The sequence below is a fragment of the Nerophis lumbriciformis genome, linkage group LG06, assembly GCF_033978685.3.
Source record: "Nerophis lumbriciformis linkage group LG06, RoL_Nlum_v2.1, whole genome shotgun sequence".
NCBI classification, from domain to species: Eukaryota; Metazoa; Chordata; class Actinopteri; order Syngnathiformes; family Syngnathidae; genus Nerophis; species Nerophis lumbriciformis.
This window is the reverse complement of record NC_084553.2, coordinates 48,358,893-48,380,905: the sequence shown is the minus strand read 5'-3', so window position 1 is coordinate 48,380,905 and position 22,013 is coordinate 48,358,893. Positions and strand designations below refer to the sequence as shown.

At 39.7% G+C, this 22,013-nt stretch overlaps 1 protein-coding gene across 3 annotated transcripts in view; it reads left to right on the top strand.

Annotated features, from left to right (window-relative positions):
- The window catches only part of LOC133608874 (SH2 domain-containing adapter protein F-like), a 235,902-nt gene that overhangs the window by 197,958 nt on the left and 15,931 nt on the right, over positions 1-22,013 (top strand). For 2 of the 3 annotated variants that reach the window (XM_061964481.2, XM_061964479.2), the window contains 2 exons: positions 18,520-18,697; positions 19,558-19,677. In XM_061964481.2, the coding sequence (XP_061820465.2) occupies positions 18,520-18,697; positions 19,558-19,677 (298 nt within the window). Of the gene's footprint in view, positions 1-2,568; positions 2,725-18,519; positions 18,698-19,557; positions 19,678-22,013 lie in introns of all 3 variants that reach the window. The other variant, XM_061964478.2, reaches the window with a different exon arrangement.

Here is a 22,013-nt window from a genome sequence, read left to right as displayed (position 1 = left end):
ATCAAAACTGCTCTCAACATGGAAGACGTGGAATACACATTTAAGAACACACATGATTGTGGCAGACATGTGATGACTTTGGCTACAGTATAGCCTGTCTAAATGCTACATTTCATTTTCATTGGTGTTTTAGAACAAGACAGTAGCTGACATTTTGTTCATTATTTCTACTGTTTACATTTTGACATTGAATAGTTGAATCATTTTGAAACATGCACTGCAAAAAGTCAGTGTTCAAAAACAAGAAAAAAAAATACAAAAATTAGGGGGATTTTATTTGAACTAAGCAAAATTATCTGCCAATAGAACAAGAAAATTTGGCTTGTCAAGACTTTCCAAAACAAGTAAAATTAGCTAACCTCAATGGACCCAAAAATACCTTAAAATAAGTATATTCTCACTAATAACAAGTGCACTTTTCTCGGTAGAAAAAAAAAGAGACCTTTTTGCTCAATATGTTGAAAAATATTCTTAAATGAAGTAAATGCTAGTGCCATTATCTTGACATAATGATATGCGCTTGGCATTACATTTCTTGAAACCAGCAAACTTATACTAAAAACTAATTTATTGTTCTTAATGGAAAGGCAACAAGGCAACCGCTTGTTCCTCTTGGGGTCTCCTAGCCGCTCAGGCAAATCATATTGTCTAAAAATGCATTTTTCCATCAATAACATGACATCATCGCGCCAAGTACGTGCTCTTTCAGTCAATTAGTGCGCATATATACAGCCCGGCCCCCGGACAAATTTTTTTTAATTGTAATTTTGAAGAATTTATCTGAATTAACTATTTCTGTTCAAAATTGTTTGAAATGTCACATGTTAAATGTTTAGATATTACAGTTTACTGTACTGTGCCAACTGTACTACTATAAGAGTACGTATTTTCTATTGTTTCATTGAAAATAAAACCGCAAAGTCCATTTGGCCGTCATTCGTTTTAATTATGAGACACATTTGTGTCAGTCATGATTTTTTTTTCCCATGCTTGAAATAAGAAATGATTAGTTTAAAAAAGTAGTTTTATACTTGTGAGTGTTGATGACACAGCTTTGCAACAGTTGATATTCTAGTTCCAAGCATGTTTTACTCAATATAGGTCATAAAATCTCAGCAACAAGCTGTAATATCTTACTGAGATCATTTCGGGCCAAAACCCTTAAAACAAGTAAAACACTCTAACATAAAATCTGCTTAGTGAGAAGAATTATCTTACCAGACAGAAAATAAGCAAATATCACCCGTATTTGAGATATTTAATCTTACTTAGATTTCAGTTTTTGCAGTGTGACTGCAAGGTATTTGTTATTTCATGCTATAAATCACAAATGGCTTTTCAGATCAAGGAAGTTAGCTAATAGAATATAAACATTGTTTGTACTATTTATGATTTTTGCATTTGAAGCAGTTAGAAGTGGAGAAGGAGTCGAAGAGACATAAATTGTCTATAATTATATAATTATACTGCCCCCTTTGTCCCCCCCCCAAGGCACCGCCCAGGACTTGGATCTAGATCCCCGGCTTATTTTCAGTCTTTTTCATTAAGTTCAAATCACATGCCTGGATTTAAAATCTACAAGCATTGCTCTAAGTATGATGAGGTGGGTGAACAACCATCTTGTCATACTTCAAGTAGGCAATGTTTACTTTCTGACGTTCAGCTTTCATTTGGAGCAACAGCTCCTTTCCTTTTTGTCTGACAATGTCAGAGAAATCTTCATTGATGTACTTTGTGCCCATCAGGTTCTTGGCATGTTTGAATATTTCTTCCTTGTCCTTGAATATGAGGAGCTTTGATCACTATTGATCTTGGATGACCATTGGGGTCAATTTTGCCTAGTCAATGAGCTCTCTCAATTTCGATGAGTTTGGGGTCAATTTTAAGATTTTGAACAATTTCCCTTGTGGATCAAAAAACTCAGTCTAAGTCTAAGATTGTTAGTGAATAGTTTTTTCACTTTGATCTCCGTGTCTGATCAAGATTCTGCTTTCACATCATGAATGCCATCAATGATTACATTGCTTCTCCGAGATTGGTTTTCCAGGTAGTCTAGCTTTGACAATACTTCTTTTGTGGAGGTGAGGGTGGCTGACTGCTTTTCAGCCAAGGTTTTATCAACCTCCATACATTTGCTATTACTGTTTTTCAAAGCATCAAGCTCCGCCTGGGAAAACCGTAGGCTGTGTTTTAACTCATCAATATTCCTAGACGTGTCGGCCACATCCCTCACCAGCTACCTTTTCCTTTGTACTTTCTCATACACTTCAAATCATTTATTTATCAGGGTTTCAAATGTTAAACATTACACACTTCAATTATTGCCTGAAGCCAAAGCATAACAAATGTTTGACTTTTTGTATTGAATCAACTTTGGAACCTGATTAACTTCACCTTTCAGTCCTGTTCCTTCCCTTCTTCTTCCACAGCTGCTGTGGATTGGTCAGTCTCAGTAATGACATGTCAAGTCTACTTCTTCTTCTCTAATAAATCACTATCTTTTCTATGTTGTTGTTTTTTGTCTATCCCTTCCTTCTTTTCCACCTCTCCTCCGCTTGACACACGCAGTAGAGATTAAAGTGATCAAGGACCTTCCGTGGCCCCCTCCTGTGGGGCAGCTCAACACCAGCCCTCCCCCAGTGCTGGTGGAGGAGGAGCTGGAGTCGCCCTCCCAGAACACTCAGCCCTCGCCTGGACAGACAAGCAGTGAGCAGCAGCACCAGGGTGGGTGTTGGTGTTCCACTTGTCTTTTTCAGCCCATCAATCCATCCTTTCATCATACACACATCCTTTTTTTTATCATATGCCCAGCATTTTTCATCATGTCCATTTTTTTCATCACATGCCCATTTTTTCATCCTATGTCCATCATTTCATACATCCATCCTTTTATCATGTCTTTCCTTTTTCATCATATGTCCATCCTTTCATACGTCCATCCTTTTAAAGTTAAAGTACCAATGATTGTCACACACACACTAGGCGAAATTATTCCTTTTATCATGTCCATCCTTTTTCATGCTATGTCCATCCTTTCATAAATCCATCCTTTTATCATATGTCCATCCTTTTTCATCATATGTCCATCCTTTCATAAATCCATCCTTTTATCATATGTCCATCCTTTTTCATCATATGTCCATCCTTTCATAAATCCATCCTTTCATCCTATGTGTCCATCCTTTCATCATATGTTCATTGTTTTTCATCTTATGTCCATCCTTTTATCATATGTCCATCCTTTTATCATATGTCCATTCTTCCATCATATGCCCATCCTTTCATCATATGTTCATTGTTTTTCATCTTATGTCCATCCTTTCATCATATGCCCATCCTTTCATCATATGTCCCAACATTTCATACATCCATCCATTTATCATATGTCCATCCTTTTATCATATGTCCATTCTTTCATCATATGTCCCAACATTTCATACATCCATCCATTTATCATATGTCCATCCTTTTATCATATGTCCATTCTTTTTCATCCTATGTTCATCCTTTCATACATCCATCCTTTTATTCTATGTCCATCCTTTTTCATCCTATGTCCATCCTTTCATACATCCATCCTTGTATCATATGTTCATTTTTCATCCAATGTCTATCTTTTCATCATATGTCCATCCTTTCATCATATGTGCATCCTTTTTCATCATTTGTCCATCCTTTCATATGTTCATTGTTTTTCATCTTATGTCCATCCTTTCATATAAATGATAAATGATAAATGGGTTATACTTGTATAGCGCTTTTCTACCTTCAAGGTACTCAAAGCGCTTTGACACTATTTCCACATTCATCCATTCACACACACATTCACACACTGATGGAGGGAGCTGCCATGCAAGGCGCTAACCAGCACCCATCAGGAGCAAGGGGTGAAGTGTCTTGCTCAAGGACACAAAGTTCGTGACTAGGATGGTAGACGGTGGGGATTGAACCCAAGTAACCAGCAACCCTCCGATTGCTGGCACGGCCACTCTACCAAACTCGCCACGCCGTGGTTATTGTTTTTCATCTTATGTCAATCCTTTCATCATATGTCCATCTGTTTATCATATGTCCATCCTTTCATCATAAATGATAAATGATAAATGGGTTGTACTTGTATAGCGCTTTTCTACCTTTAAGGTATTCAAAGCGCTTTGACACTACTTCCACATTTACCCATTCACACACACATTCACACACTGATGGAGGGAGCTGCCATGCAAGGCGCTAACCAGCAGCCATCAGGAGCAAGGGTGAAGTGTCTTGCTCAGGACACAACGGACATGACGAGGTTGGTACTAGGTGGGGATTGAACCAGGGACCCTTGGGTCGCGCACGGCCATTCTTCCACTGCGCCATGCCGTCCCTTATCATATGTCCTTCCTTTTTCATCGTATGTCCCAACATTTCATACATACATCCTTTTATCATATGTTCATCCTTTTTCATCCTATGTCCATCCTTTCATACATCCATCCTTTTAAAGTTAAAGTACCAATGATTGTCACACACACACACACACTAGGTGTGGCGAAATTATTCTCTGCATTTGACCCATCACCCTTGATCACCCCCTGGGAGGTGAGGGGAGCAGTGGGCAGCAGCGGTGGCCGCGCCCGGGAATCATTTTTGGTGATTCAACCCCCAATTCCAACCCCATTTCCATCCTTTTTCATCCTATGTCCATCCTTTCATACATCCATCCTTGTATCATATGTCCATCCTTTTTCATCCTATGTCTATCATTTCATCATATGTCCATCCTTTCATCATATGTGCATCCTTTTTCATCATTTGTCCATCCTTTCATCATATGTCCATCCTTTTTCATCATACGTCCATCCTTTCATCATATGTGCATCCTTTTTCATAATTTGTCCATCCTTTCATCATATGTCCATCCTTTTTCATGATATGTCCATCCTTTCATCATATGTCCAGCCTTTTTCATCATATGTCCATAATTTAATCATATGTACATCCTTTTATCATATGTCCATATTTTCATCAGATGTCCATCCTTTTATCAGATGTCCATCCTTTCATCATATGTCCATTCTTTTACATCATATGTTCATCCTTTCATCATATGTCAATCCTTTTTCATCGTATGTTCATAATTTCATCATATGTCCATCCTTTTATCAGATGTCCATCCTTTTATCAGATGTCCATCCTTTCATCATATGTCCATCCTTTCATCATATGTACATCCTTTTATCAGATGTCCATCCTTTCATCATATGTCCATCCTTTTACATCATATGTCAATCCTTTCATATGTCCATCCTTTTACCATACATCCATCATTTTTAATAAATATGTCCATCCTTTCATCCTATGTCCATCCTTTCATACATGCATAATTTTATCATGTGTCCATCCTTTTCATCCTATGTCCATCCTTTCATCATATGTCCATCCTTTCATCATATGCCCATCATTTTTCATCCTGTGTCCATCCTTTTATCATATGTCCATCCTTTTATCATATGTCCATCCTTTCATCATATGTCCATCCTTTTGTCATATGTCCATCATTTTATCATATGTCCATCCTTTCATTGTATGTCCATATTTTCACTATCCATTCATTCTTTCATCATAAGTCGATCCTTTTTTCATCTTACATACATCTTTTTTCATTGTATGTCCATCCTTACATCATGTCGGTCTATTCATCATATGTTTATACTTCCATCGTACAGTATGTAGTATTTTCCCCATATGTAAGTTTCATCATCCATTCATCCCTTCATCATATGTTCATCCTTTTATCATACACCCATCCTTTAATAATATATCCATCCATCCTGGTTGTCTTCATTGTGATCAGTTTAATACCTGTTTTTGCAACAGGTGGTATTTGCCATTTTCAGGCAATAACATGTTTTTAGTCACTGTGCCATCATACTAAGGTATATTGACAAAATAAATGTTAAGCCCTCATTTATAGGAAGGGGAACCAAACCCACTCCCACAATGGCACCAGTGCCGAGTAAAGGTACTAACCAGACTGAAAAGAGAAGAAGGTATCGGTGCTAAATGAATGCAGTCTCAGCCACCTGCAAAAAGTGCTTGGTGGTGATGTTAATGTCACATCTTGTAAGTAATGTAGTATCCCAACAGAAGCACTCTGAGTCAGACGCTCTTTTTAACTTTATTGCTGACATTAACACGCCAACAACAGCCCTCAACACACTGCTAGTGCTAGCCAGTGGCTGCAACAAGAAGATAGCACTTCCTCATTATGGACCAATGGCAGTCAAGGCCTGCAACGTTGCATTCACAAACACCCAGAATTATGAGCATCAAATATCCCAAAGTACGTTGTTTTTTGCACGTTCTCAATATTCTATATTGCAGCAATAATTAATTACAATTTGTAATAGAATGTATTTCTTACTTCTCACTCAAGTTATATAATAGAAGTATTACTAACACTGTTAAACTTAAATGTTGCAAAATTCCATAAAAAAATAAAAGGCCTTAAAGCACAATTTATTTAATTTGTGTTATGCACTACAATGTCCCCTTTGATACAAAAGTCATTCTAAACTGAAACACATTTCAACACCCACTGCGAAATATTTTGTTGTTTGATTTGTTGTTTGTCTATGCTGGGTGCAGTCGTATGTGTGCAAGACGTACTGTATTATTTGTTTCTAATTTTGGGGGTTTTCATTGTGTTTTGTTGCTGTATGTAGAGGTAGCGTCGCTGAGGTGGCAGCTGGTTGCATCAGCTCTTTTGATGTCTTGCATGTCCTTTGTTTCTTGTTTCCACGGTGCTGTCCTCTCTCGCACAGTAGTTGCGTTTTGTTTTGTTTCTTGCATTGGACAAAGAGAGCGCAGTCTACCAAGTCAAATTTCTTTGTGGGTTAAACATACTTGGCCAATTAAGCTGATTCTAATTCTGATTCTTTATGAGGAAGGAGCCGGAAGGCAAAGCTCTCAATTTACCGGTCGATCTACGTTCCCATCCTCACCTATGGTCATGAGCTTTGGGTTATGACCGAAAGGACAAAATCACGGGTACAAGCGGCCGAAATGAGTTTCCTCCGCCGGGTGGCGGGGCTCTCCCTTAGAGATAGGGTGAGAAGCTCTGCCATCCGGGAAGAGCTCAAAGTAAAGCCTCTGCTCCTCCACATCGAGAGGAGCCAGATGAGGTGGTTCGGGCATCTGGTCAGGATGCCACCCGAACGCCTCCCTAGGGAGGTGTTTAGGGCACGTCCGACTGGTAGGAGGCCGCGGGGAAGACCCAGGACACGTTGGGAAGACTATGTCTCCCGGCTGGCCTGGGAACGCCTCGGGGTCCCACAGGAAGAGCTGGACGAAGTGGCTGGGGAGAGGGAAGTCTGGGCTTCCCTGCTTAGGCTGCTGCCCCCGCGACCCGACCTCGGATAAGCGGAAGAAGATGGATGGATGGATGGATATATAGACAAATGTATTTTCTAACCTTGATTTGTGACTTTACTATTGGTTGAGGTTGTTAGACATTTCTCAAGTTTTTTTGTACTTTTGCCATCATTTTAGGGTATAATCACAACATAATAGCAGCTGTAGTGGGTTTCACACGTTAGAGACACTCCTGGGGGGGTCTGGCTAAATCACAGCTCAAGAGCGAATCAATATCTGCTTTATGTCCACCAAGTTTAGAGACAGGTTGAGAACGATTGCAGGAAAATGACACTACATACAGTTTTTGATTGATTTGAGAGGAGTGTTTTCAGACCAGTTTTTGGTCATACCATATTAGAATATATTCACAAAATCACTGCAGATTTGAAAAGCCGTACACAAAGCCCGATATATGAAATGTCCATTTAATAATCTATTGCTGTGCTGATTTGTGATTGTGAGAGAAACATAAAGGTTTAGGCAAACAACTCTAAATATTGCACACAAACATCACCCTTTTGCTCCTCAGGTAAAAAGCAGTGAACCGGTCATGGATCAAAAGAATCTCCAACTTCCCATTTCAGTATTATTAGCTTTGTAAACACTGCACTTTTCCATCTGGATTACATGTGGCAGAAAATCACTCCGTCCTGTGCCAGTTTTAGTGCTGAAGGCTCATTAGTTTTAATTGTGCTCAACTGCCTCCTGCCATTGGCTCTGACCCCCATTTCCTCTTGTCAACACACAAGACGCTCGCAGATGGCTCTCCAAAGACTGGCCTTCACACTCGCTTGAGGTGTTCTCACTTCTTCACTTGAAGGTCTTTTCTTCAGTTTGTATTATATTTACTATTTCTCATTTCAACAAGGAAGTCACCGACTTCATTATTGAAGACCCGCGGCACTCATTACTCGGGGAAATGTAGGACGTGTGGCAGAACTAAAGCAAGGAATGGGATGTCCTACTTGGTGTAAAGGAACACTTCTGTGGGCGAGGACAGGGCGAGAACTTGATTTATGTTAGACGGTCCATGGGAAAGGTTCTGGTTTCCCCCGCATGTGATGTGAGAGGCTTTAGGAGTGGCGTCCAGCGTGTAAAGCGATCCTCACTCTGTCTGAGCAGCCAGCGCAGGTCAAAGGGCACAGCGGCTGACGGAGGTAGCTGCGGTGGGGGGTTGGTAGAGTACCCCTCCGTGACCGCATGAATACAGTTACAATGAACTCTGGTGACCATCTGTCACGTATGTTTTTAGTATTAGCAAAAATCAATTGGGGAAAAAAAGATATATATGTTACCCAGGTGGTTCAACCCCCTGCCGTTATTCAGCAAAGGGAGGCGAACCCTGGTCCTGCGCGTGAGGCGAGCGTGCTGACCACCGAGCTAAAAGCCCAGCACACTCTTGAAGTCACTGGAGCGAGGTTTACTAACGTACACATGGACTGCCCCCCGTTACATACTTTTTTCCCCCACACTTTAAACCCTGTGCTTTATACAATGGTGCCGCTAACTTGTGGATTTTTTGGGGTTCATGAATTTCACAAGCTGCCAATAAATTTAGCATTGTCACATCAGACCAAACGGGTCACGGTAGACCAATGATATCGTTCATATTTAAATCAAACACCCTCAAATAATCATTCATTCTGCTATTTAGTGGAGAAAACGAAATGCACACAACACAGCCCCAAACCCAAAGACGATCGACCCGGTCATTGAAAAAGGAAACCGCTGCCACATGGAATGGAAATCCACCACCACTAAAAACGCCCCGAAAAGCTGGACCATGAAGACAACTTCAGCAGTTTCGGAGTGCAGAAGGAAGATAGGGTTTAAAGGGGAACATTATCACCAGACCTATGTAAGCGTCAATATATACCTTGATGTTGCAGAAAAAAGACCATATATTTTTTTAACCGATTTCCGAACTCTAAATGGGTGAATTTTGGCGAATTAAACGCCTTTCTATTATTCGCTCTCGGAGCGATGACGCCACAACGTGACGTCACATCGGGAAGCAATCCGCCATTTTCTCACTTTCGTCGGTGTGTTGTCGGAGGGTGTAACAACATGAACAGGGACGGAATTAAGTTGCACCAGTGGCCCAAAGATGCGAAAGTGGCAAGAAATTGAACGAAATTTGTTCAAAATACGAGGCTGTGGGGAAAGCCGACGAAATGGCCAGTCGTTTGTTCCGCACACTTTACAGACGAAAGCTATGCTACGACAGAGATGGCAAGAATGTGTGGATATCCTGCGACACTCAAAGCAGATGCTGACATCAACTCCAAAACTGGACAAATCAGCTTTCAGGAAAAGAGAGCGGATGAGGGTATGTCTACAGAATATATTAATTGATGAAAACTTTATTCATTACTCGCGGTTTTACGTAAATTATTATACATAAACTGTGTTTACCAATAATTTAGCTTAAAAACATTTATTTTTTTCAATCATTCGAGTGTAATGCAGTATTTTGTGTCTAGTTAGGTATGGTTAACCTGAGTGCTGAAATCGTGGAAAAATATATGTTCTTAGCGTGCCTGAAATGGGCTGTCTGCACTCTCAAAGTGCATGTTGTTGCCAAATGTATTTCATATGCTGTAAACCTAGTTCATAGTTGTTAGTTTCCTTTAATGCCAAACAAACACATACCAATCGTTGGTTAGAAGGCGATCACCGAATTCGTCCTCGCTTTCTCCCGTGTCGCTGGCTGTCGTGTCGTTTTCGTCGGTTTCGCTTGCATACGGTTCAAACCGATATGGCTCAATAGCTTCAGTTTCTTCTTCAATTTCGTTTTCGCTACCTGCCTCCACACTACAACCATCCGTTTCAATACATGCGTAATCTGTTGAATCGCTTAAGCCGCTGAAATCCGAGTCTGAATCCGAACTAATGTCGCTATACCTTGCTGTTCTACCCGCCATGTTTGTTTGTATTGGCATCATTGTGTGACGTCACAGGAAAATGGACGGGTGTATATAACGATGGTTAAAATCAGGCACTTTGAAACTTTTTTTAGGGATATTGCGTGATGGGTAAAATTTTGAAAAAACTTTGAAAATAAAATAAGCCACTGGGAACTGATTTTTAATGGTTTTAACCCTTCTGAAATTGTGATAATGTTCCCCTTTAATGGCTATTCCGAGTGTGTGCCGTGTTACAGGCACTGTCTTTTATTCAATTTGCTGGTGAAAATATTTCATGTTTCAATGTTTACACCTGCGGCTTATATCAATCAATCAATCAAAGTTTACTTATATAGCCCTTAATCACAAATGTCTCAAAGGGCTACACAAGCCACAATAGGGTTGTACGGTATTCCGGTATTAGTATAGTACTGCGATACTAATGAATCATATTCGGTACGACACCCTCTAAAAAGTACAGGTATATCCAAATTTGTGGTATCATCCAAAACTAATTTAAATTATCAAATAACAAAATAATAAGTGATTATTACATTTTAACAAAAGTGTAGTCAGAACATGTTAAAAGAGAAAGTAAGCAGATCCATGCATCCATCCATTTTCTACCTCTTGTCCCTTTCGGGGTCGCGGAGGGTGCTGGAGCCTATCTCAGCTGATATTAACAGTAAATTAACAAGTAGAATAATAATTTGTTTTCTACCACTTGTCCTTAATAATTTTGACAAAATAATAGAATGGAAAATGACACAATATGTTACTGCATACGTCAGCAGACTAAATTAGGAGCCTTTGTTTGTTTACTTACTACTAAAAGACAAGCTGTCTTGTATGTCCACTATTTTATTTAAGGACAAATTGCAATAAGAAACGTATGTTTAATGTACCGTAAGATTTTTTGTTAAAAAAAGCCAATAATGCAGTTTTTGTGGTCCCCTTTATTTAGGAAAGTACCAAAAAGTATCAAAATACATATTGGTATCGGGACAACACTAAGCCACAAATGTTCGACTCAGATCCCACATCAATGATCTGAGCCGAGTCTTTTTTTCTTGCTGAAAAAACTCAACCCAATGGGAACAACGAGAACCCTTGGAAGGGACCGCAGATGTGGGGACCCTCCAATGGATGCCGAGTGGATACGGTTAATAATGTGAGAGTCCAGTCCATAGTGAGGCCAGTGATAGTTATAGACCTGTGCGGCCAATGAATGTACAAAATAAAAGGTGTCCAAAAATTAGGTAGGTGCTGCTTATAATTTGGTATGTTCAATAGCACGGAAATTACGGTGTATAAATTGAAAGCTGAATTGAAATCTTGCAAGATTTATTGGCGTCCCTCCGTGAAGGCAGTTAAAACTGTAAAAATTAGTTTTTCCTTCTTCGGGTGTAAATTTGAATGTCCCAGATGACCAACTTCTTGGTTTATGTCCACAACCCTTTTATATCCAGGTTAGAGGCATGAATAATCATTTCGAAATAACATTTACCAGCCAACACTGCCGCTGCACAAGCTAGTTAGTGCTCTGTGATCACGGCACAGCTAAAAATAGTTTGTCTGCGTAAGCGTTTCTAATGACATTATTGATAATACTAGGTTGATAATCCGGTAACGAGATGTAAATTAAGTATTGTTGGCGCTTTTTTTTATATATTTTGGGGACGGTGTGGCGCAGTTGGGAGAGTGGCCGTGCCAGCAACCTGAGGGTTCCTCGTTCAATCCCCACCTTCTGCCAACTTCGTCACGTTCGTTGTGTCCTTGAGAAAGACACTTCACCCTTGCTCCTGATGAGTCGTGGTTAGGGCCTTGTATGGCAGCTCCCATCATCAGTGTGTGAATGGGTGAATGTGGAAATAGTGTCAAAGTGCTTTGAGTACCTTGAAGATAGAAAAGCACTATATAAGTATAACCATTTACCATTTAGAGTGATTCAGAGGCAGAATGGATTACTCCCATTTGCACAATTTCTAGCCACCTAGAACAAGCAGATTATCGCAAATTGTAATGTACCCCACCTTCCGCCCGATTGTAGCTGAGATAGGCTCCAGCGCCCCCCCGCGACCCCGAAGGGAATAAGCGGTAGAAAATGGATGGATGTAATGCAAAAAAAAATACAAATAAAAAATGCAGGTGTTTTTGTCTTTCATAATGATTGGCACAATTCTCCAAAAAGTCCCTTTAAAATGTTGTCATTCTGATTTGCACGACTTAAATAAGGCTAAAAATAAAGGGACACGTCTCTCCGCCGTTTGTCTCTATCCCACTGACAGTTCAAAGTGATGGACAGATTCCATCAATTGTAACAATTACTGCAACAAAACAACAATTAACGTGTGTGTGTGTGTGTGTGTGTGTGTGTGTGTGTGTGTGTGTGTGTGTGTGTGTGTGTGTGTGTGTGTGTGTGTGTTTTTACCTGGACATACTCCCCCTTTTTGTTCTTCGCGTGGCCAATCAATCTTGTCCATCTGCTGTCAAGCCAGACTGAGCTGTAGCACAGCAGAGAAAAAAGGAGCATAAGCTGATGTTTAACCCCTGAAACATAAATTCTACACACGTCAGAATTGGAGGAAAAGGGGATGCAAAGAGTTGAGAATGTAATCCAATCCGTGAAGTCTTTGTCTGGGGGAATTCACAGCTTTGAAAAAGAAGCTTTGGAGGGAGAATATCCACTTTTTTCTTGTTGACTTTGTGCTGGATGTTCAGGAAGAAAGAATAAGAATTTGTGTAGACATGTGGAAAAGCAGGTGGGAGCGTGAAGAGATAAGATTGAGTGGGCCTATTGAATATATTAACTATTGCACTTATATACACCGTGATGAAGAGCCAAGGATAGGAATAAGTAGAATATGTAGAGTAACACAGCATTATGTAATAATGATCTAATTAGAAATGCAAATTCTAAATGACACAAATCATTCTAAATGTCATAGACTAATTACAGACGAAACTGAACAATCAGTTTATCGATCACGTTATTTTTGACGAAAACAGTTGCCTGTTAAATGTAAAATGCATGAAATAGATCAACAGATTACCGTCAAAGCTATCTATTACAACCAATCAAGGGAAACATAAAAAGTGGCCACTATAGAGAGGTATGAGAGCCATTTTTAACCAGGCTTTGGGGTAATTGGAGCCAAGACAAAGTCCCACGTTGAAACTGGATTCGACAGCAAGCGTTGGGTTTGCAAACACGAGGGATAAGAGGTTAGTATTTGGTGACGAGCGTGCTCGTTAATGACGTGTGTATGGAAGTAGGTGTCCTACGTACGGCACGGACGGTCCTGTATGCAACGTCCGTAGCAGGTTTACCTAAACCGCAAGTGGGCTTCATCGTTGATTGGTGTTATTTATTATTTTATTAGAATTAAAATATTACAGAAAAAAGCTAAACTATTCATTACATGTATAAAATGTATCCTTAAAAGAGTTAACAACTAAACAGACTCCATTTATCAACATCATGCATCATTGCAGCAAGTTTTGATTTTAGTGGCCACTATACTAAGAAAAAAAACTCCTCCAGGATGTATTATGAATTCTCTCTGCAGGGGACATTTCTGTGTCTGCTATTGACAGGTTTGTTGGCTGTATGGATTTTCCAGCATAGAATTGTCAACATGTCCAAGATTTTAGGGTATTGTTGTGCAAGAGTGGTTAGCCTTACGACCAGATGGTTCCTAGTTCCTGGTCAAAGCAAACGGCAAAATTGTTCCATAACCACAAGAGCTAAAGGAGAAAGAATCCAAACAAACATTGCTGAAAAGCTTGAAAGCTATGTTATCCATTTGACCACTATTAGCATTCTCACCCTCAACCCACATAGCTTAATAAACTGAAAGTCCAGAGTTGCCCACCTGCAGTTTGCAGGCACACACCGTTCATATTCAAGATGGGGCATGTAAACGGGGACTTTACGTCGGAAAATGTAATGACCAAACTAGTTGGTGCAATCCAACTGTTTTATTGGGTGTAAAAGTAGTGAGTAAATCTGTAAGATCATCTTACTTTTGCAACATGACAGACTACAGTAAGAGTATTGTATACTGCACATACTACTGTAGTTACCCAAACATGGGATTATGTCTTTCATTTGGCTGTGAATATTTCAGGAATATACACTCAAAATTCGATATGGTGCGGTCCCATACAACGTGACGTTCTATCAACACGATTGTGCCGTAGACCAGGAATTTTCGCCCGTTTACATTGTGTTTATTTTCCACCAGGGTCAGTTGCGTTGTTTTTCACTAAATGATCGTGCATTTACAAACTTACATCGTACATTTTTATGAAAGTCTGCAAAAAGAAGACATTGTAAACAATTATACATATTATGACCCAGTGATGTCCAAACCCTCTGGTTGGATACTACATCCACCATTCATTTTTGTGTATTCTTTCCAAAAGAAAAGAGTAAAAAATACGTTTTTCTGTATAATGCGATCTCAGAAATAACGTGATGGGTATCTTATTCACCCCACCCAATGACAGAGGTATGTTGAATTTTGAGTATATTAAAATAATTGATTCTTCATAGAACCCAGTTTAAAAATGCGCTTATAAATCCCGATGACAAACACTGTAGCTCTAAACTTTCTGACATCTTTTTTACTCTGAAAATATGTTGATGTCAGAAGTGGGATTCTGTGCCCTTTTTTCCCCCTTCTTTTTTCCCATTAATGTCATCGCTGTATATTTATTGTCAAACATTATTTACTATTTTCTGTCCATACTTAAAAATGGCACCATTTAAACACATAAAGTATTAATGAATAAGCTATGCTTCTACCTTCTCCTATTTGGAAATGTTGATGTGTGCAGGTGTGATGTAACCTTTTAAAAACATTTCATAATTAAGTGTGGTGACCATTTAGGGAGTGTTGCATGAATAGTGGCTAAAAGTGGTGCGTTAGAGTTAAGTGGACATGAGTGTAGTGTAAACATGAAGCTCTCTCGTCAGTTTCCATGGAAACGCAGAGTATTAGACCAACAGTCATGGTGTAGTTCCAATAGAATGTGTGCGAAAAGCCGAAAACTAAACATTTACTGTATTTCATGTGGACTCACCTGCAACCTGTGAGCATCTATGGACTGCTTTGTCCTAACTTGTGACCCTTTGGAGTATTGAGGAGTTCCCGTAATGCAGCTGTTGGTTTTAGGGCTAAAGAGGGTGAAAAACAGAATTCAGTAGGAGTAATCACTTGCATGAGTTTATTTATGTTTAGGCAGATGCATCAGTGAGTTTAAGGCCAATGAGTTCATTCATTGAAGGGAGGCGAAGGGGAGCCCCTGCTGGTGTAATGTGGAACAGCACTTTAACTCAATACATTTGGGATCTGGTTCTCCTTGTGCATTGAAACAAAGCAATGCGTAGGATACAGTATCAGTCTGACACATTGTTTGCTTGTAAGACAATACAACATCTCCATGGACATGTCGCGCCTGCCATGTCCACCCCAGCTAATTGGGCACTCGACAAGCTTTGCCGTTGATGACGGAGCATTACTGTCAGCTCTGTGCAGTCCTTCTCTTCATCAAGAGCTCAGATGTTGACATGTCAAAAAGCCACCAGTGTTGCTTGAGAAGCCAAGGGTACTCTGACATCCATTATAGTGATGGATGACGGCGGGAAAATGGCCACAAACACACAATGTCTACTCACTATTGCAGAATGTAAATAAATAGGATGCATTCTATGGTAGTGAAGCTGCTCTGTGACCTCCAGCAGGCGGCCATGAGCACACTTTCCCTTGTCACCATGTTAAATATTTAACTTGTTGTTTGCATGACAGTGACTGCGTGTGTTTTTGTACTGTTGATGACACGTATGCATATGTTTGTGTTGGAATGTGTGCACAGTAGGGATGGATTGATGTTGTGTGTGTCCTTCATTTGAATGGATGACAAGATATCCCATCGGAGTTGTCCATCAAACTACACCAGCAGTTGTTCCCCATCGGAAACAATGCATATTGAAATAATCCGTTCCATGGCCAAACCGACTGCATTATAAAACCTGAATAAACAGTGAAGGGATTTTTAAAATTATTTTTTTATTATTATTATTATTGACTCTCCTTTCTGAGCTGCCCCCTTATCGTGCTAGAGGAGTTTGTGTGTCCCAATGATCCTAGGAGCTATGTTGTACGGGGGTTTCTATGGCCCCTGGTAGGGTCTCCCAAGACAAACAGGTCCGAGGTGAGGGATCAGACAAAGAGCAGCTCGAAGACATTTTGAGAAGAAGAAAAAACGAGGACTCAGATTTCCGTTGCCCAGACGCGGGTCACCGCATATAATACGCTGTGTAGATCCATTATATTATTCAAATTTGTTTTCACATAAAAGAAAACCTAACTTTTAAGCTTTTATTTTGCTATTTTGCCAGTAACCATTACATGTTGGGGAAACCCTGTATGTATGTGGACAATATTATTTTTATCATGGCCTCATCATACATAATGACGGTTCGAACAATACGTTTTGTTTGGCTTTAGAGTTGTTTTTGTAAACATTTCCATCATATTCCACATTTTTGTGCAACCCTTAGAGGACTTAATGTCCATGTAACCCAACACACAATGATTTGGTTATTGTGTTTGACGGGAAAACCTTTGAAAGTAGAAATATGTAGCGTGGCGAGAGATGTCCGATAATATCGACCGATAAATGCGTTAAAATGTAATATCGGAAATGATCGATATCGTTTCTTTTATTAACGGTACCGTTTTTGTTTTGTTTTTATATAATTTTTTTATTAAATCAACATAAAAAACACAAGATACACTTACAATTAGTGCACAAACCTAAAACACCTCCCTCCCCCATTTACACTCATTCACACAAAATGGTTGTTTCTTTCTCTTATTAATATTCTGGTTCCTACATTATATATCAATATATATCAATACAGTCTGCAAGGGATACAGTCCGTAAGCACACATGATTGTGCGTGCTGCTGGTCCACTAATAGTACTAACCTATAACAGTTAATTTTACTAATTTTCATTCATTACTAGTTTCTATGTAACTGTTTTTATATTGTTTTACTTTCTTTTTTATTTAAGAAAATGTTTTTAATTTATTTATCTTATTTTATTTTATTTTATTTTTTTAAATAGTACCTTATCTTCACCATACCTGGTTGTCCAAATTAGGCATAATAATGTGTTAATTCCACGACTGTATATATCGGTTGATATCGGTATCGGTTGATATCGGTATCGGTAATTAAAGAGTTGGATAATATCGGATATCGGCAAAAAGCCATTATTATCCCTAGGCGTGGCTAATTCATTTCAGGACTGATCGTAGTAAATGCATTTCCACAAAGTAGGATTATTATAGTAAAATTGATATTTTCATAGTAGAAGTATAAACAACTGTGTATGTCCTTCTAAATATTTTTTAACATAATTAGAGGCGCCTAAACATGAAATAAAACTCACATAGTCACTTTTACGCATTTTTCACCCAATATAGTTGCCTTGACTGTGTTCTCCTGTAGATTACAGTACTCACCAGTAGCCTGGAGGAGCCTCCGCTATCTGTGGTCGTCACCTGGCCACGACGTGGAAATACGTCACATCCTGTGTAATTCCTTTAAGTTAGAATTAAGCTTCCTTGTGCTGAAACCACAGGCATAAGTTCTGCAAAAACTTGGTCAATTTAACAGTCGCAGCTACGGCCGTTAGCCGTGTTGTTAGCATTGCGTTTGTCATTGTCATGTGACACTGATGCAGTATATCAATTGAGTTAATCTCCTCTTAGCGTTCCTGATTGCATTAAGTGGAGTCCCATTGAGTCCTGCTAACGCCAAAGGCTAACCAATGTGGAGATGTGTTATTGATGAGGCAGCAGTTCAAGATGAAGTGCATCAAAAAAGCTGTTCTGACAATCTTTGATTGTCGTGGTGAAGATACAGTAGCACCAAGATTAGCCGCCATGTTGTTGATCGCAGTGTTTCACCTTTCACACGGAAACGAAAGTCCCGCTTGGTTAGTATATTTATCAATCGCCGCAGCTTAATAATAAAATAAGACATGAATAAAACTTAAAATAAGACTTAATTTAGGCCAAAGATATGTAACATGTGCTTAAAGAAAGAAAACAATCTGCGATGTAATGTGGGACTAAAATGCATCAATATTGTCACAGCAAAAAGGCATTAACTCGTTGGAATTCTTTTGTCTTGCAGTCCAGTTTGACGGCGTGGAGAAGTCCCGAATGTCGCCCACCAAGGACGGGAAAGCTCGCCCGCTACAGCGGCACTCCAGCGGCTGCTTGGTGAACACCAAAATGACGTCGGCGGACCGGTCCAGCACCTTGTCCCTCGGGGAACGCATCGATCCCAGCATGCCCTTGGAGAGCCAGTTGTGAGTGCGAACCGGCTTTGGCTTTGTTTTGACGGCAATACAACTACACTGAAGGACGTCACGCAAGTTCATGTAAACACAAAAACTATTGTTCAGTAATACCGGAAAAGTATGCAAGATTGAATTGTCACACAACACAAATAACTATGGACAATAATGAGGGTTTCCTGTATTAACTTATTGAAGCAATATGGAGACTGTGATGTATACTGTCATGTTTACACTACAAGTATCGTATTTTTCGGACTATAAGTCGCAGTTTTTTTTCATAGTTTGGCCGGGGGTGCGACTTATACTCAGGAGCGACTTATGTGTGAAATTATTAACACGTTACCGTAAAATATCGAATAATATTATTTAGCTCACTCACGTAAGAGACTAGACATATAAGATTTCATCGGATTAGGAGTGACAGATTGTTTGGTAAACGTATAGCATGTTCTATATGTTATAGTTATTTGAATGACTCTTACCATAATATGTTACGTTACCATACCAGGCACGTTCTCAGTTGGTTATTTATGCCTCATATAACGTACACTTATTCAGCCTGTTGTTCACTATTCTTTATTTATTTTAAATTGCCTTTCAAATGTCTATTCTTGGTGTTCGGTTTTATCAAATAGATTTCCCCCAAAAATGTGACTTATACTCCAGTGCGACTTATATATGTTTTTTTCCTTCTTTATTATGCATTTTCTGCCGGTGCGACTTATACTCCGAAAAATACGGTAATACCTTGTAGTGCTTTTGACAGTGGAAACATGTCAATGTCTGCGTTGAGCATTGCAGAGTAGGCACCACGCATTTGAATGTATTCATCAAACTTTTTGATTCACACTCCTCTTTTCCCCCAATAGTTGGTACCATGGCGCTATCAGTCGAACGGATGCCGAATGCCTGCTAAGGCTGTGCAAGGAGGCAAGCTACCTGGTGAGGAACAGCGAAACGAGCAAGAACGACTACTCCCTCTCACTCAAGTAAGGACAACAACAATATGCTATTTATTTGGCTTTAGATATGGGATAACTATACGTAGGAAAGCATCAATCAACAGTACCTTTCAATGCCACTATGACAGTTTCGCTCTGCCAACTTGAGTAGATTTACTTTATTTTAGTTTTGACTGGTATTATACACTGGATAACTACTCTTTATACTTGCTTCGGGCTCCATGTAAGTATTTCCTGTAGTTTTCTACCTGAGCTGCAAAAGTCCGCTGACTCTGCTGTTCCTCGAAGGTAACAATGGTCACCTTTCCCCCTCTATGCCTCCGACGTGGCGTCCATCCCTTCAGCCTTCACCTCAGCACGCTAACCTCTCGGACGCATAGCCTCGTAATTTGCTGACGTGCTCACAGTTCAGCTACCTTCATCAGCGACCCCCATGACCCCCGAGGAAGGTTTGAAAAGGGCAGCTCTGATTGGTTTAGTTAAGTCTTGACATTTTGCCCAGAGCGCTGGAGCCGCTCCGGGTATATAGTTGGCAGACATCCGCAAACAAAACACTATATGTGCTACAGGTATGGACATATTTCATATTGGAAGTCAGATTTTACCAAATGACATTTCCAAAAAGTCCCAATTTCATGTCGACCTTTAGACAAGAGATGGAACTGTAAAAATCTGACAGATGCTGATTAGCCTTTTAGCTCACCTTGCCGGAGGCGTGTAATGCCTGGAGAGGAGGACACAGGATGTCAGTCGCTTCTGCATCTCACCGCCTCTCATCGCATATTCTTCTGCCTGACTAACAAAAAACATTTGCAGTCAGTTACAGTTCAATAAGTACACCTGCACAATATATTTCAATATAAAAACTCTATCCCTTTACAAAGAAAACAATGATATTTTTTTTTATAGCTTAGAAATAACTTCTCATACCTTTCTATGTATATTCTTATTTTCTTCTTAAAGAGGAACTGCACTTTATTTGGGAATTTTACCAATCTTCCCTGCACAAAAACATTTATGTTTTTCTTTTTTTATGCATTCTAAGTCATAAAATACAGCACATACGAGGTAGGCTAAATATGCAACTAGTGACATATTTAGCCGGTGAGCTGTTGCATCGCCACTTAGTTGGTAAACGTTAATTTTAGATTATAAATAATGCCTCCCACTAGGGCTGGGCGATATGGCCTTTTTTAAATATCGCAATATTTTAAGGCCATATCGCGATACACGATATATATCTCGATATTTTGCCTTAGCCTTGAATGAACACGTGATGCATATAATCACAGCAGTATGATGATTCTATGTGTCTACATTAAAACATTCTTCTTCATACTGCATTAATATATGCTACTTTTAAACTTTCATGCAAAGAAGGAAATCACAACTGAAAAAAATCACTATTTTTTTCATACGGTGTTGATCTGGAAATGTTTGCCTCTGCATTTTGATGTTGTGTACGTGTGGCACCAAACAGAGATATTGACGTGCGGAGTACGTAAATATTGTTTTTAATATTGTTGTGCAGCACTTTGGAAACATGTTTGTTGTTTAAATGTGCAATTAAATAAAGTGGATTGGATTGGAGTGAGCACTCTTCATTCACTAGCAGGGGACTTTTCAAATGATGCTACATATTAGCAGTAGGCTACTACTACTTTTTACAGCAACGCTTTCGCCCCACACTTGACAATATACGGTTGTCTGTTCGACATATTCCCACTTGAAGCCAAACCACCGCCAGACGATGGACCCCCTGCTGTTTTTCTTGGGAATTAATTATTCCTTCATTTGTTACCAGATTTGCACCTTCTTTCGCTCGTATTACCGCTAGCATCACAGCTAACGTTAGCCATGCTGCTACCTCTCTGCTCGGGGAGGGCGTACACGTATGTGACGTATGACGTGACGTATGTAAGAAGGTGCGCTTGCTGTCTGTGAGAAGGAGAGACAGGAAAGAGCGAGAAGAGCCTGAAGTGTAATGCCTGCAGCTAAAAGCAACTGTGTGAGAACGTATGCTCGATATCACGATATAATCATTTTCTATATCGCACAGAGACAAACCCGCGATATATCGCGCATATCGATATATCGCCCAGCCCTACCTCCCACCTGGATAGTAGAAGGACGTGGCCTTAAACCGAAATGTTGGTCAGCTTTGACATTCAAGTTATACCCGGAGATGGCGAGAAAGACACGAAAAAAACACTCGATTGCGGACATCTATTTTTTTATACCTCTGGGTAGATTATGATTAATTCTTCATCTAAACGGGAAGATATTAGCATCCCAGTGAAAGCAGACGTTGTACAGTCAGTGATTTTCAAACTTTTGTTCTCTAAGTACCACCTCAGAAAACA